The sequence below is a fragment of the Cydia amplana genome, chromosome 26 (assembly GCF_948474715.1).
Source record: "Cydia amplana chromosome 26, ilCydAmpl1.1, whole genome shotgun sequence".
Taxonomy (NCBI): Eukaryota; Metazoa; Arthropoda; class Insecta; order Lepidoptera; family Tortricidae; genus Cydia; species Cydia amplana.
Genome location: NC_086094.1, coordinates 2355647 through 2374089, shown reverse-complemented (window position 1 = coordinate 2374089; position 18443 = coordinate 2355647). Strand labels below are relative to the sequence as shown.

Sequence of the window (18443 nt, the reverse complement as noted above, 5' to 3'; positions counted from 1 at the left end):
AGTTGGCTGAAGTAGTCGTACATCGGGTTCAAAGTGAGTTTTACTTTACACATAGGTACTTACATTAATTTTTATCCGATTAGAGTGAGTTAAAATTTCATTTGTTTACTTTCTAGGAGAAACTCCGTCGTAAGTTCAACTACACGCTCAGCCTCCGCTTCATCACTAAACTGGAGAGAAATGACAAGCAGCGCGGATTCTTCTTGGCTGGCAACAATAGGCAGTGAGTTTCTATTATACTAGTGGCTCTGTGACCTCTCAATAAGCCTTTTATTTATTTACTAGCGACCCGCCCCGGCTTCGCACGGGTTAACAAATTACACATAATAAACCTTCCTCTTGAATCACTCTATCTATTAATAGAAACCGCAATCAAAATCCGTTGCGTAGTTTTAAAGATCTAAGCATACATAGGGACAGAAAGCGGGAAGCGACTTTGTTCTATGTAGTTATTAGGCTGCGTTTACACCAGAGATGTGCGATGATGCGTAGCGAGGGATGTGTTTGTCTTGAACCAATAGGAACAGCAACACTTCATTTACCTAGGCTCGCTCAGCGCAGCTCTAGCGGAAACAGCTCAGCGGAGCGAGGTTTTTGTACAACAAACGATGTGCGCAAGGGATGTGTTGCGAGGGGACGGACGCGAGCGAAAACTATTAGTCATTGGCCTCACCACACCCCTCTCGCTTATTTGTTGTAAACACACCGTTGTTACACATGCTCGCACCGCTCCCCTACCTCGCACATCTTTGGTGGAAACGTTCACGGCGCTCCACATCCACGCACCGCTCAGCTACCTCTCACATCTCTGGTGGAAACGCAGCCTTAGGGCTGATTTAGACGGCGCGCGAACTCGTATACGATTTTAGTTACATTGCGGACCATTGAGGTTACATCAATTCAGCCCACCGATCAAATGACGCAATGGAATGAAACTCGCATGCGAGTTCTCGCACCGTCTAAATGAGCCCTAAAGGCTTCGTCTTCAGGCGCGTTTTCCGGGCTCACGCCGCGCCCGGAAAACGCGCCTGTGTGACGAAGCCTTTAGATCTCTATGGATCTCGCAACAAATCGCATGCGATTTTTGATACATTCCGGCTTTCGTTCAATTGAACTCGTTACTATTTCTTTTTAAGTCGCTGCGCCGTGTCCCGATTCTGGTTGACGCACGCGCGCTCCGCGTTCCCGTGCCTCGACGAGCCGCATCTACGAGCCACGTTCCGACTCACAATCGTCAGAGACAGGTATTTTACTACATGTGAGCGTTTTCCAAAAAAAGTGTACATTTCATTCATGTCTTCAAACTATTGACTTCTTGGGCTCATTTTACTCAGAATCATTTGTACGTTCACGCCTCATACATAAAAAAATGTGTCCAAAAAATTCCTTTCCAGATCGTCACATTCTTGTATGACTTTTTTTTTATTTGTATGAATGTGACACTGGAAAAAAAAATTTTTATACAACATTTTGGGACACTTTTTTTCATGTATGAGGCGTGAATGTACAAATGACTGAGTAAAATGAGCCCAAGAAGTCAATATTCTGAAGACATGAATGAAATGTACACTTTTTTTGCAAAACGCTCATGTAATAATTAACGAAAATTTTTGCGTATGTCGCGTATGTATAGTAGGTAGGTAAAACGAATTTTAGAACCTACAGTAACATGCCAAGTATTTAAGTAAGGATATAAGTACGTACTGATTTGCGCGATTAACGCGATTTGTTCAGACACAAATCTGTCTAGCTAAAGTGTCTTGTGGATAAATCTGTGAATCTCTGTCTTATATCCACAAGAGTCTCCAAATGTAGTACACATTTCCGCCAGACAGAGCAGACGATAAATCTGTACATAATCCTTAGCTATTGTTGGTGTTTATACGGAAGGAATTGCTTAGAGAGGATACTCGAATTTAAACTGTCGTGAGTCATACTTACGTTAAACTAATTTTACGGTTTCACTCAAGTATTTATAGTCACTCGCGCGACATGTTTCGGAAAGCCTAGGTCTCCATTTCCAAGCTCTAACAGTGCATGAGTGCATCGTGTATTATATCGCGCATGTGACTATACGTGTGTTATACCGTAAAATTAACTTAATGGAGGACTGTTTGTGTTTTCAGATTCCACGTATCTCTGACGAACATGCCAATAGTGGCGACGGAAGAAGCCGGATTCTATTTAGGACATCGTTTGGTACGTATATTGAAATCTATCCAGACTACTATTATAAATGAGAAACTGTCTGTCTGTCATTCTTTCTGTGTGTTACCTCTTCACGCTTAAACCGCTGAACGGATTTAGTTGAAATTTGGCATAGAGATAGTTCGAGTCCCGGGGAAGGACATTTTTATGTCGGAAATCATCCCTAAAATGGATGCAAAGGTACAAATGAGAAAATTAATTAATTGCCTGTTAATTGATGTAAGCAATGCTCAAATTGAATAATTGCTATTACATTTTATCCAGGCGCTATACTTACTCTAGCTGATGTTACTGATTCCATGCACACGAAGTCGCGGGCAAAAGCTTGTATTGAATAAACCTGATCGTTTAACTAGCATGACTTGCGTAGACGCGCGACTCCATATGTCAAGGCGAACTTTTAAGTTAAAGATGCGCGTTTTCATGCTAGAGGATCGAACCCAATATTCGTTTATTTAGTTGCTACGTTGGAGAAAGAATCGAAATGTCGAAGAGATCTAAGAATGGTTAAACTTCCTTTTCAATAAAATATTATATCAAGTAAGTATTTGGTTAACTCCTTCGTTTCCCGCCAAATTTTATACCCCTGGTAGTTAATAAGTTAACATCGAGATATAGTAACACATCAGCCCTATAAACCAAGGAGTGTCCGAAGAGTGTCAAGTTCCGGCGGTTTCTAGGCCAGCTCCCTGACACTGCGGGGTTGCGTAATGCATCGGAACCACAATGTGATTTGTAGTGTTTCGTTTTATAATAATAATAATTCAGCCTATATACGTCCCACTGCTGGGCACAGGCCTCCTCTCATGCGCGAGAGGGTTTGGGCTATAGTCCCCACGCTAGCCCAATGCGGATTGGAGACTTCACATACACCTTTTGAATTTCTTCGCAGATGTATGCAGGTTTCCTCATGATGTTTTCCTTCACCGAAAAGCTAGTGGTAAATATCAAATGATATTTCGTACATAAGTTCCTAAAAACTCATTGGTACGAGCGAGGATTTGAACCCGCGACCTCCGGATTGAAAGTCGGACGTCATATCCACTCGGCCACCACCGCTTCGTTTTATAATATATTTTTTATAATATCTATGCTAATTTTAAGTTTTAAGCTCTATCCATATGCCACTAGTTACCTCAAATAAATATTTTCATTAATTCATTCATTGTCACATTCCAGCTCCAAGATGAGTTCGCGCAGTCCCCCCCGATGCCCCCGCACATGACGTCGGTGGCGGTGTGCCGCCTGCAGCGCCGCGCGCAGCCCCCCCTCCCCACCGACGCACCCGAACCCACCCCTTCTACGGACCTAGCTACCTCTAGTACCGAGACCCCTGATGAGGAAGATTTCGTGATGCCTCCGCCGGAAATTAGTCTCTACAGCGATCAGCAAGTCATCTTGGACGAAGCAGGGTATGATATTCCACAGCCTCGCCTTCCCACCGACGCACCTGAACCCACCCCTTCTACGGACCTAGCTACCTCTAGTACCGAGACCCCTGATGAGGAAGATTTCGTGATGCCTCCGCCGGAAATTAGTCTTTACAGCGATCAGCAAGTCATCTTGAACGAAGCAGGGTATGATATTCCACAGCCTCGCCTTCCCACCGACGCACCTGAACCCAACCCTTCTACGGACCTAGCTACGTCTAGTACCGAGACCCCTGATGAGGAAGATTTCGTGATGCCTCCGCCGGAAATTAGTCTTTACAGCGATCAGCAAGTCATCTTGGACGAAGCAGGGTATGATATTCCATCTATATCTCAACCCTTACACAGCCCCGCCTCCTCACCGAGGCACCTGAACCCACCCCTTCTACGGACCTAGCTACCTCTAGTACCGAGACCCCTGATGAGGAAGATTTCGTGATGCCTCCGCCGGAAATTAGTCTTTACAGCGATCAGCAAGTCATCTTGGACGAAGCAGGGTATGATATTCCACCTATGTTGTATCTTAACACATGCACAGCCCCCCCTCCCCACCGAGGCACCTGAACCCAACCCCTCCACGGAAGTAGCTACGTCTAGTACGGAGACACCTGATGAGGAAGATTTCGTGATGCCTCCACCGGAAATTAGTCTTTACAGGGATCAGCAAGTCATCTTAGATGAAGCAGGGTATGATATTCCATCTATATCTCAACCCTTCAGTGGCGTGCACTTCATAAAGGCAAAAAGGCACTGCCTACCCTACTATAATTCCGATAATTCCTTTTAAACTACTTAATTTAATTTATACTTGATCGTATCTGTAATCAATAAAACATTCTAAAATTTAATAAGCGCTCCATCTACCGGTGTCCGTTGTCGTTATCTATAATTCTACGCGACGAAGTTTACACCACGCGGGCCACGCGGCACTAGCGCCGCTGTGCGCCTGCCGCCTTGCACGGCAAAGACAGAAAACATTTCGGTCTAAACCTTTGTATGTGTGCATGTCCGTGAGTCGTAGTTACGCGGTAACAGTTTAGTGGGCCTTCCTATAAATACGAGCACACAATGATACAAGTAACGCACACATTTAGTCGCTGATAGGCAGCGCCTATCGTTCGAATCCTTAACGATGACGGCCGGAGGTTTCCGAATACTTCCGATGCGATGCATGATTACGTGACTATTTTAAAAAGTAGCATTTGTTATGGTAACTTAGTACAAAGACGAGACTACTTTTTTATTCGTTTAGTTTATTTAGGTAAGTTTATTTATTTACATTTTTTATTCGGCCGCCATTGTTTGTTTGTTTTGGTGAGATAACGATAACAATTACCGGCAATTAGAATAATTGTGATTAGTGAAAATATGGATATTTAGAATTGTGAACGTTGTACATCAAACATCAACATTTATTCAGCAAATAGGCCACAAGGGCACTTTTACACGTCAACATGGAATTTACATACAGCAAAAAAAAACACATCTACAATTATAAAATACAACTTTCTAAGCCGCAAATATAAAATCAAACTAAAGTATTACATAGAGATGTATAAAGTCTCTAAATGTCGAATTACAAAAAAAAACGCTATAACAATAGTATTGAAAAAAAAGAACACAAAGATACAAAACTATAATCTAAAATTATTTAGAGATGTAAATGTCTCTAAGTGTCATCATAACTAAAAGATTACAATATATAGTAGTTAATCAAATTATCCTTAGAGATGTATAGGGTCTCCAAGAGTCAAAATCCTGTATACCTAATTAAAACATTCATTAAGTAAGAAAATGACAATAAAAATAAAATAGCATACGAGAACCGAATGATGTGTGTCTGTGTCCATGTAATTATCCTCAAAAATAGAGTAACTAAATATAATAGCTCGTGTTAGCTTAAATAGACCAGTCTCCACAAACAGCACCCGTTCACGAGTATGACGGTGTGTACGGTGTGTGTGTGTGTGTGTGTGTGTGTACCGAATATTAAAAATTATGCTTATTCAAAGCTTTCTTTTAGCAAAAAAAAGTGATTGAAAAGGGCCGGTGAACATCGGAATTGCAGTTAACACAAACAAGTGGTAAAGTAAAATCAATCACTTTTCGTATATTTGCCGTGGTTAATTACATAATTACGTACGTCATTATTAACCGACTTGACAAGGATGTGAAACCATGACGGATTTTTGTTGGTAAGCTAGTAAGACTGTTAGTAGCTCTTATTTTAAGGGTTCCGTACCCAAAGGGTAAAAACGGGACCCTATTACTAAGACTCCGCTGTCCGTCCGTCCGTCTGTCTGTCACCAGGCTCTATCTCATGAACCGTGATAGCTAGGCAGTTGAAATTTTCACAGATGATGTATTTATGTTGCCGCTATAATAACAAATACTAAAAACAGAATATAATAAATATTTAAGTGGTGTTCACATACAACAAACGTGATTTTTTTTGCCGTTTTTGCGTAATGGTACGGGACGCTTCGTGCGCGAGTCCGACTCGCACTTGGCCGGTTTTTTTTTGCCTACCCAGTCTCAAATCTCTGTGCACGCCACTGCAACCCTTGCACAGCCCCGCCTCCTCACCGAAACACCAGAGCTCACCCCGTCTACCTATATATACCTGATGAAGAGGATTTCATGTTGCCTCCACCGGAAATTAGTCTCTACAGCGATCAGCAAGTCATCTTAGATGAAGCCGAGTAAGATATACCAAAATTCCTCCAACATCCGCATCTGCATCCGCATCCTCATAAAATCGATGCGGAGCTTATGCAGATACGGATGTCGAACAAGTCGGTACAGGAACGTTTTAGCGGCGGCGTAAGTGCTAGGTAATTTCGTCATTACCTATAACAAAATCGTCTAGATCCAGAAAAGTCGGCGAAGTTACTGTTTATTAAATATAAAGCACCTATATTCTTGCTCAGTTAGTTGCAAAACCGGCCAAGTGCGAGTCGGACTCGCGCACGGAGGGTTCCGCACCATCAACAAAAAATAGAGCAAAACAAGCAAAAAAACGGTCACCCATCCAAGTACTGACCCCGCCCGACGTTGCTTAACTTCGGTCAAAAATCACGTTTGTTGTATGGGAGCACCACTTAAATCTTTATTTTATTCTGTTTTTAGTATTTGTTGTTATAGCGGCAACAGAAATACATCATCTGTGAAAATTTCAACTGTCTAGCTATCACGGTTCGTGAGATACAGCCTGGTGACAGACGGACGGACGGACAGCGGAGTCTTAGTAATAGGGTCCCGTTTTTACCCTTTGGGTACGGAACCCTAATGAAATAAAACTTGAGACTTGAATATTTTATTTCATTCATTAGTTCAACCTAACAAGCTAATCCCTCGAACTTCTTTTACAGACCTCTGCTAGAATGGGTGCAGAAAACTATCCAACAGTTTGCCTACGAGCTGAACACGTCCTACCCCCTCCCCAAGCTGGACGTGGTTGTGGTGGAGGGGGGAGGGGTGTACTCCGAGGGGTGGGGGCTCATCACACTGTCTCCGAGCACCCTTACTGATACGAAGACCATAGCGCGTCTGCTGGCGCAACAGGTTAGTATATACGAGGGGTATTCAAAATATTCTCGGTATGAGAATGAAAACAAACAAGTACGAAAAGTTTGATATTTTTATTTTTCAATATACTCCCCCCCTATGTTCATACACTTAAAAGATCGATCAATTATTTTTTTTAATCCCTCGTAAAAATATTTTTTATCTTTCGTGTAAAAATGCTCCTCCACTGCCGCCTTCAATGCTTCATCGTCAGAAAATTTATTTCCACGCAGATCCTTTTTAAGATTGGGGAGCAAAAAGAAGTCGCTGAGGGCTAAGTCCGGACTATACGGTGGGTGAGTAACAGTTTTAAACCCACATTCAACAATAGCTGCCTTGGCAATATGAGCAGTATGGACGGGGGCGTTGTCATGCAGAAGCAGAATACCTTTGGTTAACTTTCCTCGCCTCTTTTCTTTAATTACATCCTTTAATTGACGTAGAATGTTAGCGTAGTACTGTCCTGTGATATTTACACCTTTTTCTTTATAATCGATTAGTAATACTCCTTCACAATCCCAAAATATCGTGGCCATGACCTTGCCAGCTGAAGGGATGACCCTGAACTTCTTGGGATGAGCTGAACCCTTAATGTGCCACTGCATGGACTCTTGTTTACTCTCTGGGTCATAATGATGAACCCAGGTTTCATCTCCAGTAACTATTCTTTGCAGCACCTCATCAGGATTTTCACCGCACAGGTCAATAAAATCGGAACAACAAGCTACACGCATGTCTTTTTGAAGCCGAGTCAGCATTCGCGGAACCCATCTTGCACTTACTTTTGACATATTAAGATGGTCATGTATAATATCATGTACGGTACCAATAGAGAGATTGGTTACTTGTGCTATAGATTTTACCTTCACTCGACCATCTTCCAATATAAGTTTTTCCACTTTATCAATATTTTCTTGTGAAGTAGCTACTACAGGCCGGCCAGGTCTAGGGTCATCTTCAATACTCTCCCTTCCGCGTTTAAACTCGCTTGACCACTTTTGAATGGTAGATAAAGAAGGAGCAGACTCACGGTAAACACAATCCATTTCCTCTTTTATGGTTTTTTGATTTTTACCCTGTTTTGTCAAGAATTTTATCACGCATCGATGTTCTAATTTAGTTAACATTGTAAATTCGCACATGATGTTCATGTTTGTTCAGCAATTGCAGAAAAACAAAAGACCATCTCGGTTCGAATTATACTTTTTTTTAATGTCAATGAATAAACCTTAGCGGCCAGTAACGAAAGAAATTTTAGAAGAGGTCGTAAGATATCAATACCGAGAATATTTTGAACGCCCCTCGTATATATATATGTATTATACATACTTCACTAAGAAACAGTGCTACAATAGGCAGCATTCTTATAACGAAGTGTCTTACTACAAAGTGACTAGCGATCGACTATTTTCTAAGAAACTTAAGCAAATAGGGAATATTACGCGAAACTCTGCATAGGTGGCGCCACTCCCACAACAAGGGTCTACCGCAAACGAGAGAGTCGAAATTTTGTTATCTAACCTCTCTACCACTCTTGCATATTCGAGCGATAAATAGGCTGATAGCTGAGTTTCAATTTCGCGTGTCCCGGTAGGCCCTTTGTAAACAAACCGCCTTGATGTATCAATGTCATATTTGATTGTGAAAACTTGTCAAAAAACAGTTTAAGGTACGCAGTATGTATAAGTTACTCTATGGTTTACTAAAGACCCTAGTACCTACTGCACTCTGGCGGCAAAACATTGCAGTAATACTCCCTATTTAGATGAGAACTTCTAGATATCCTAGAACCATCAAAACCTAAGTAATAAGTAGGGAGGTTACAGGGAAAGAGAAAAAACTCGTTCGAGAAAACCGCCTCTTCTTGCTAGTCGTCGGTTGGACAGTTGTCTAAAGTGCTCACGCTGAGCGGCGAATATTAATATTTAATACTAGTAGGTATACTTGGTCAAGCAGATCTCGTCAGTGGCAAAAAGCGGCAAATTTGAAAGATCGCGGGTTAGTAACACTACGTTTGAATTGTTCGAAAATCGCGTGTCATTTATATCTTATCTGCGGAACTGTTTTGTTTAAGCCCCCTCCACGCTCGTGCGCGAATCGCGTGCGAAAACCGGATGGGGATCCCGAGCGCCCGAGTGGTCCAAAAACAAGTAAAAGATGAGTATTATTGTCTGTTCCGCAGTGGTTCGGCGGGCTGGTCTCCCCCCGCTGGTGGAGCGCGCAGTGGCTGATGGAGGCGCTCACGTCCGTGCTCGGGCAGAAGGCCCCGGCCTTCGAGGGCGGCGCCGAGCGGCAGCAAGACAGCCTGCTGCTGGATCACGTGCTGCCGGCTCTAAGGTCAGTTCGGTGTGCTAGTCTCCCCCCGCTGGTGGAGCGCGCAGTGGCTGATGGAGGCGCTCACGTCCGTGCTCGGGCAGAAGGCCCCGGCCTTCGAGGGCGGCGCCGAGCGGCAGCAAGACAGCCTGCTGCTGGATCACGTGCTGCCGGCTCTAAGGTCAGTTCGGTGTGCTAGTCTCCCCCCGCTGGTGGAGCGCGCAGTGGCTGATGGAGGCGCTCACGTCCGTGCTCGGGCAGAAGGCCCCGGCCTTCGAGGGCGGCGCCGAGCGGCAGCAAGACAGCCTGCTGCTGGATCACGTGCTGCCGGCTCTAAGGTCAGTTCGGTGTGCTAGTCTCCCCCCGCTGGTGGAGCGCGCAGTGGCTGATGGAGGCGCTCACGTCCGTGCTCGGGCAGAAGGCCCCGGCCTTCGAGGGCGGCGCCGAGCGGCAGCAAGACAGCCTGCTGCTGGATCACGTGCTGCCGGCTCTAAGGTCAGTTCGGTGTGCTAGTCTCCCCCCGCTGGTGGAGCGCGCAGTGGCTGATGGAGGCGCTCACGTCCGTGCTCGGGCAGAAGGCCCCGGCCTTCGAGGGCGGCGCCGAGCGGCAGCAAGACAGCCTGCTGCTGGATCACGTGCTGCCGGCTCTAAGGTCAGTTCGGTGTGCTAGTCTCCCCCCGCTGGTGGAGCGCGCAGTGGCTGATGGAGGCGCTCACGTCCGTGCTCGGGCAGAAGGCCCCGGCCTTCGAGGGCGGCGCCGAGCGGCAGCAAGACAGCCTGCTGCTGGATCACGTGCTGCCGGCTCTAAGGTCAGTTCGGTGTGCTAGTCTCCCCCCGCTGGTGGAGCGCGCAGTGGCTGATGGAGGCGCTCACGTCCGTGCTCGGGCAGAAGGCCCCGGCCTTTGAGGGCGGCGCCGAGCGGCAGCAAGACAGCCTGCTGCTGGATCACGTGCTGCCGGCTCTAAGGTCAGTTCGGTGTGCTAGTCTCCCCCCGCTGCTGGAGCGCGCAGTGGCTGATGGAGGCGCTCACGTCCGTGCTCGGGCAGAAGGCCCCGGCCTTCGAGGGCGGCGCCGAGCGGCAGCAAGACAGCCTGCTGCTGGATCACGTGCTGCCGGCTCTAAGGTCAGTTCGGTGTGCTAGTCTCCCCCCGCTGGTGGAGCGCGCAGTGGCTGATGGAGGCGCTCACGTCCGTGCTCGGGCAGAAGGCCCCGGCCTTCGAGGGCGGCGCCGAGCGGCAGCAAGACAGCCTGCTGCTGGATCACGTGCTGCCGGCTCTAAGGTCAGTTCGGTGTGCTAGTCTCCCCCCGCTGGTGGAGCGCGCAGTGGCTGATGGAGGCGCTCACGTCCGTGCTCGGGCAGAAGGCCCCGGCCTTCGAGGGCGGCGCCGAGCGGCAGCAAGACAGCCTGCTGCTGGATCACGTGCTGCCGGCTCTAAGGTCAGTTCGGTGTGCTAGTCTCCCCCCGCTGGTGGAGCGCGCAGTGGCTGATGGAGGCGCTCACGTCCGTGCTCGGGCAGAAGGCCCCGGCCTTCGAGGGCGGCGCCGAGCGGCAGCAAGACAGCCTGCTGCTGGATCACGTGCTGCCGGCTCTAAGGTCAGTTCGGTGTGCTAGTCTCCCCCCGCTGGTGGAGCGCGCAGTGGCTGATTGAGGCGCTCACGTCCGTGCTCGGGCAGAAGGCCCCGGCCTTCGAGGGCGGCGCCGAGCGGCAGCAAGACAGCCTGCTGCTGGATCACGTGCTGCCGGCTCTAAGGTCAGTTCGGTGTGCTAGTCTCCCCCCGCTGGTGGAGCGCGCAGTGGCTGATGGAGGCGCTCACGTCCGTGCTCGGGCAGAAGGCCCCGGCCTTCGAGGGCGGCGCCGAGCGGCAGCAAGACAGCCTGCTGCTGGATCACGTGCTGCCGGCTCTAAGGTCAGTTCGGTGTGCTAGTCTCCCCCCGCTGGTGGAGCGCGCAGTGGCTGATGGAGGCGCTCACGTCCGTGCTCGGGCAGAAGGCCCCGGCCTTCGAGGGCGGCGCCGAGCGGCAGCAAGACAGCCTGCTGCTGGATCACGTGCTGCCGGCTCTAAGGTCAGTTCGGTGTGCTAGTCTCCCCCAGCTGGTGGAGCGCGCAGTGGCTGATTGAGGCGCTCACGTCCGTGCTCGGGCAGAAGGCCCCGGCCTTCGAGGGCGGCGCCGAGCGGCAGCAAGACAGCCTGCTGCTGGATCACGTGCTGCCGGCTCTAAGGTCAGTTCGGTGTGCTAGTCTCCCCCCGCTGGTGGAGCGCGCAGTGGCTGATTGAGGCGCTCACGTCCGTGCTCGGGCAGAAGGCCCCGGCCTTCGAGGGCGGCGCCGAGCGGCAGCAAGACAGCCTGCTGCTGGATCACGTGCTGCCGGCTCTAAGGTCAGTTCGGTGTGCTAGTCTCCCCCCGCTGGTGGAGCGCGCAGTGGCTGATTGAGGCGCTCACGTCCGTGCTCGGGCAGAAGGCCCCGGCCTTCGAGGGCGGTGCCGAGCGGCAGCAAGACAGCCTGCTGCTGGATCACGTGCTGCCGGCTCTAAGGTCAGTTCGGTGTGCTAGTCTCCCCCCGCTGGTGGAGCGCGCAGTGGCTGATTGAGGCGCTCACGTCCGTGCTCGGGCAGAAGGCCCCGGCCTTCGAGGGCGGCGCCGAGCGGCAGCAAGACAGCCTGCTGCTGGATCACGTGCTGCCGGCTCTAAGGTCAGTTCGGTGTGCTAGTCTCCCCCCGCTGGTGGAGCGCGCAGTGGCTGATTGAGGCGCTCACGTCCGTGCTCGGGCAGAAGGCCCCGGCCTTCGAGGGCGGCGCCGAGCGGCAGCAAGACAGCCTGCTGCTGGATCACGTGCTGCCGGCTCTAAGGTCAGTTCGGTGTGCTAGTCTCCCCCCGCTGGTGGAGCGCGCAGTGGCTGATTGAGGCGCTCACGTCCGTGCTCGGGCAGAAGGCCCCGGCCTTCGAGGGCGGCGCCGAGCGGCAGCAAGACAGCCTGCTGCTGGATCACGTGCTGCCGGCTCTAAGGTCAGTTCGGTGTGCTAGTCTCCCCCCGCTGGTGGAGCGCGCAGTGGCTGATGGAGGCGCTCACGTCCGTGCTCGGGCAGAAGGCCCCGGCCTTCGAGGGCGGCGCCGAGCGGCAGCAAGACAGCCTGCTGCTGGATCACGTGCTGCCGGCTCTAAGGTCAGTTCGGTGTGCTAGTCTCCCCCCGCTGGTGGAGCGCGCAGTGGCTGATTGAGGCGCTCACGTCCGTGCTCGGGCAGAAGGCCCCGGCCTTCGAGGGCGGCGCCGAGCGGCAGCAAGACAGCCTGCTGCTGGATCACGTGCTGCCGGCTCTAAGGTCAGTTCGGTGTGCTAGTCTCCCCCCGCTGGTGGAGCGCGCAGTGGCTGATTGAGGCGCTCACGTCCGTGCTCGGGCAGAAGGCCCCGGCCTTCGAGGGCGGCGCCGAGCGGCAGCAAGACAGCCTACTGCTGGATCACGTGCTGCCTGCCTTAAGGTCAGTTCTAAAACTCGCCGCCAGTGTAATAGGGTATTGGACTACTAGTCAAATCGGTTTCTTTTTTAGAACTGTCAAAACGATTTTGCTACAATGGAATCTATATGAAACACTAGCATGTGACGTCACGATTAGATCACCTACTCTTTATAGTTTTGTACAGGTTTTAAAATATAAATTGTGTCTAAAAATAACTGCTTATAATAATTTCATGCATGGTGTAATAGTATTTTTTCTACTCCCGTACTTTTATTTGCCATTTAAAAGGTCGTACACACATCTTTAAACCCCTATGTTATAGTTGTCAAGACCAGTCTTTAGTCTATTCCCCAAAAAAGTATTTGTGCATACACGCAGTATCTTTTTGGTACTTTTGCGATACTTCGTGTAATCACCACTTAAAAAATATTGTATAAAATACATTGTTGCCAACCTAATTTTAATTCTCATATCTGACAGATGAGTACTAAGTGCATTGCTGCCAATTTACAAAATATTAATTAGGTTCTATAGTAAAAAGTTAGAAACAATAAAATTGCTTCAGAAGTCATAAACGCGCATGTGACACCCGTAATATAGCAAGATCCATAGACTACGAACACCGCTTAGCGTTGCTTGTTAGTCACCATAGGCTACTGTGGCCAAAATCGAGAGAAAAAACTATCCAAAATTGTAATTTAACTAAGAGCAAGTACCAGGGCCTCATGAGTTACAAGAAGGTGTCGCTGACCAACCGGCCGTGGGGCGCGGTGGCCGGGTTTGGTTTGTTTACCTACATATATGTCCTATATGATTCCACTTGTTTAGAGCACAGAGTATTATTTTTTTTGAATGAAAAATATTTGTTAAATTTACAATTTTTTTTTTTTCAAAGTAAGTGCTTGGTCGTAGAAAAAGTATTGTATGCAACGTTGTTTAACTGAGTCAAAAAATACTCGTGACGTCTTTATTAACAATTTTCGGCTTCGCCTCAAATTGTTACTCACGCCACTCGCCTTTTTTGACCCCACTTAAACAACGGTTGCATAAACTACTATTATGCAACCGTCAGAAAAGGCGAGTGGCGTGAGTAACAATTTGAGGCGAAGCCGAAAATTGTTAATAAAGACGCCACGAGTATTTTTTGACTCAGTTAAACAACGTTGCATACAATACTTTTTCTACGACCAAGAAGTTAACACTTGACTCAAACACTTATAGGAGCCGTACGAGCAGCACGCTGCAGCTCAGCTAGAGCGACCTCCTGGCGCATCCATTTCTTGTGGGTTTTCTTACACCTTCTGTACAGGGCGTAGCCTCCTCCAATGACGAATAAGACGAGCATTATACCCAGGATAATATTAGTGGTACTTGCGTGGAATCGAAGTTCGTCGGTGCCCGCAGAAGCCTTATTGTCACCTCCGGCCGCAGTTTGTGCGATGATAACCTCTTCTTTTGATTTTGTAGCCCCCATGATGAAACTTTGAATCAGCAACAGCGTAACCACTTAACCGTGAGAAACAGCATTACATTATTTAATTGTTCTATTAATCGTCCACTTGAGCATGTTTACATTGTAACTAATTGAGCTCTCAATATCACTCGGTGACTGACCGCACGCGCGACACCGTATATGGCAGGATCGCCATGTAAGGTGAGGATTCGGAACTGAGTACAAACAAGTGTTCAGCTAGAATGATGATTTATTACTGCACTAAATACATGAGTAAATGGTCCTTATATATATCCTATGAACTACGTACATAACTATATCTAGTATACACTACAACTTTGAAATAAAATTGTAAATTTAACAAATATTTTTCATTCAAAAAGTAGCAAAGAATGAAGGGTACGGGCGGGAAAAGAATGAATGAAATAAAAAAAAACATGTCTATGGTTCACTCGTCTGTCAGAGATGACAATTAAAATTAGGTTGGCAACAATGTATTTCATACATTATTTTTTACGTGGTGATTACACGAAGTATCGTAAAAGTGCCAAAATGATACTGCGTGTATGCACAAACACTTTTTTGGGGAATGGACTAAAGACTTGTCTTGTCAACTATAAGATAGGGTTTTAAAGGTGTGTGCACGACCCTTTAAATGACAAATAAATGTACGGGAGTAGAAAAAATAATTTATGTTATATACACCAAATAGGTACCCTATTGTATAGTTTGTTTGTTTGTTTCCAGGTTGGACTCGAGTACGTCGGTGCGTGCTGTGGCGTCCCCGCGGCTCGAGCGTGCCGACATTGAGTCCGCTGCCGACGAGCTGTCTTTGCATAAGGTTAGTTGTCAATCGAATTTAAACTGTTGTGGGACATACTAACATTGAATAATTTTACGGTTTAGACTCACTTGTTTTAAGTCACTCGCGCGAGATATTTCGGAGAGCCTAGGTCTCCACCATACCTCGGACACTGGCGATCAAATTTTTATTTTATTTTAATTCATTTAATACAGTGCAAGCTTACAGTACTACACCAATTCGCTTACACACTAGAAACATCTATACATTACAAAAAAACAAAAGAAAAACATGCAAACAGATACAATGTCAAGAAAGATAAAACTTACAAATTCAGTCAATATTTTTAAGATTAAATAATGTCGAGAAAAATAAAATTTACAATTCAGTCAATAATTTACAATATTTAGAATTAAGAAAGAGTCTAGCAGTATTGCATAGGCATGCTGAACTATTAGCGAACATGTCAGCATCTGCGTACTGAGCGAGCATTGAATGAAGACTCCATAAAGCGCGCGAGGTAGGAGCGTGCCTCGCGTAGCATGTGCGAGCGAAAGGCCGCTGCAACAGGCATGGCCAGCGGCGCGGCGCTACCGCCCCGTCCACATCCTGAGGTATTTCTCTTAGGAACTACCAATCCCATCCTCTCCAACACCTCTGGACTGTCGACTCGATGATGAACGACCGAGAGATAGTGAACTAAGAGTAACAATTTCCTCCTCAGTTCAAGCGTATCCAGCCCGACCATCCCCGATACAAAGATGGAGGGATAGGGGTACGGATAGTACATATGCGCACATATGCGTTATAAAGAAGTTTAGCCACTCCAACATGAAACTGTTTACATATCCGCATAACAAATCCTAAAATTTTACTAGCCTGCTTACTAATATTAATTACATGTGTGTGAAAGTCAAATTTATCCACAAGAATTAAGCCTAAGTCGCGGATTTCACTAACTCTCTCCAGGGTGACATCAGCTAAACTGTATTGAGTTTGGAGTGGCGAACGTTTGCTTGAGAAAGTTATCACCTTACACTTATTTGCATTAAAAGGTAGCCGATTTAACAAACTCCACTCAGTCCACTCCAAATGTATGAAACAAACGCGTTCCTACGCACACAGCCTAAGCTCGCCGTAGGTGAACTCGTACCATGCTTGTGTGAGTGAGATAAGACATTGTAGGGTAACTGTGATAGCCGGTTTAGACTCTCGCGCGTCTCGTGGCTCGCGCGAGTGTCTAAATATACTGTGTCTCCACACCAGTACGCGATACACGGCCGTCGTGAACGCTGCTCGCACTGTTAGTGCTTGAGAAAGGCGACCTAGGCTCTCCGAAACATGTCGCGCGAGTGACTTAAAACAAGTGAGTCTAAACCATAGAGAAAAAAATACATAGGTTGCTCACTCCATACCATACATCAGTTTTGATACCAAAAAGACTATTAATTTCAGTGTCTACATCTAGCATCGAGTAGCGGAACTATCAGTACTGCTACTTGACAATATAGATATAGCACCGACCGGAAAGTCTAATGCTCAACAACATAAGACATTCCGACTCAACGATTTCGATTAAATTTGCGATATGGGGGTTTTCGGGGGCGAAAAATTGATCTAGCTAGGTATTATCTCTGGGAATACACGCATTTTTGAGTATTTATATATTTTCCGAGCAAAGCTCGGTCTCCCAGACCGTAGAATCTAGAAGAACGCTAATAACGACACCAACGTCACCAACCTTTGTCAATGTAGGTACAGTCAGCAGCAGAAGTTGCTAAGCGGGCGAGCTGTTCAAAATTATCTTGACGCGACTTTATTGTTACGGGAATAAGAGCGCGTCAAGGTAATTGTGAACACCTCGCCCGCTTAGCAACTTCTGCTGCTGACTGTATAATAATGTATTGTACCTAGGTATAGTATAGGTCGTAAATAGTTGCCTAGGTTCTAAACATTTGGCTGGATGTTTAATATTTGACTGTTGTTCCAGGGAGCGGCGATAGTAAGCATGGCGATCGAGGCAGCAGGCGAGGCGGCGGGCCGCGCCGCGCTAGCCAGGTTGCTCAGGGACCATCGCAGCGCCAGTGCTGACGCCAGGTCAGTGCTGAACTTATAATGCTTATAACCCTTAAACGGTGGCCCGTAGCAAAAAATGTTCTATTACATAAGTACTTAATCTACATTAAATGTTCTACTTTGTGTGACGTCCGTGTTTGAACGGACCAATCACGGCAGTATACGGACCCGCACCCCACCCCACCCCAGTATTTTTGGCAGCATCGGTTTCATGAAATAATTGCTCTAAACTCCGCCTAGAGGATTCCTAGTCTATGAGTATGCCCTTCCCCCTCCCCTTGGCCATCGACCATATCAACCTGCACCCCCGTAGCCCGTCCGCCATATCGCCTGCCTCCCCCTAGCCGCTAGCTCACATGCGACTGGTACGAGCACTGACAATCCAACCTCTAGACTGAGCTTAGGCCAATTCTTTCATGAAACCGATGCTGCCAAAAATACGGGGGTGCGGGGGGACGAGGTGAGCGAATCCCGTGCCGTGATTGGTCCGTTCAAAGACACGGACCAATCACGGCACGGGATTGACTCGAAGATGGAGTAACGCTACCGTATGTGTGGCAGATGGGGTAGCGCGACTATGCTATGTTTAGAGGTTAGATTGTCTGTGGGTACGAGTAAGTAATAGAATCCTGTTGCAGGGACCTGTGGCGCGCCCTGCAGCGGCCCGGGGCCGGCGGGGCTCCGCCGCACGCGTGGGACGGCTGGTGCGAGAAGGCCGGCTACCCGCTCCTGGCGGCTGTCAACACGGCCACGGGCGACGTGCTGCTTAAGCAGGAACGGTAGGTTTCTAACACAGAGTCCATAAACTAAACATACCCAATTTTACTTGTAAATAGTACCCCGGAAGCAACTCTACCGAATTTACTATTTATATCTAAAGAATGCATTTTATGTTCATATTAGTCAAAGACTTCGAGTCATTAAAATCATTTAGTCCACAGATAATAAAGATAATTTCTCAAATAAGATAATAATATCTGAGAGACCGAGCTATACTCGGAAAACATATAAAAACTCTAAAATACGCGTTTTCCCAGAGATAAGACCTAGCTAGTTCGATTTTTCGCCCCCGAAAACCCTTAGTAAATTTCATCGAAATCGTTAGAACCGTTACCGAGATCCCCGATATATAATATA

General features: G+C 47.4%; 1 protein-coding gene across 1 annotated transcript in view; it reads left to right on the top strand.

Moving 5' to 3' along the window:
- Positions 1-18443, top strand: part of LOC134660026 (uncharacterized) — a 54568-nt gene that overhangs the window by 17752 nt on the left and 18373 nt on the right. The window contains exons 7-16 of the mRNA XM_063515725.1: positions 117-223; positions 1137-1244; positions 2127-2199; positions 3388-3558; positions 3987-4135; positions 7010-7202; positions 9388-9542; positions 15176-15269; positions 17221-17327; positions 17945-18085. Of these exons, the coding sequence (XP_063371795.1) occupies positions 117-223; positions 1137-1244; positions 2127-2199; positions 3388-3558; positions 3987-4135; positions 7010-7202; positions 9388-9542; positions 15176-15269; positions 17221-17327; positions 17945-18085 (1298 nt within the window). The remainder of the gene's footprint in view (positions 1-116; positions 224-1136; positions 1245-2126; positions 2200-3387; positions 3559-3986; positions 4136-7009; positions 7203-9387; positions 9543-15175; positions 15270-17220; positions 17328-17944; positions 18086-18443) is intronic.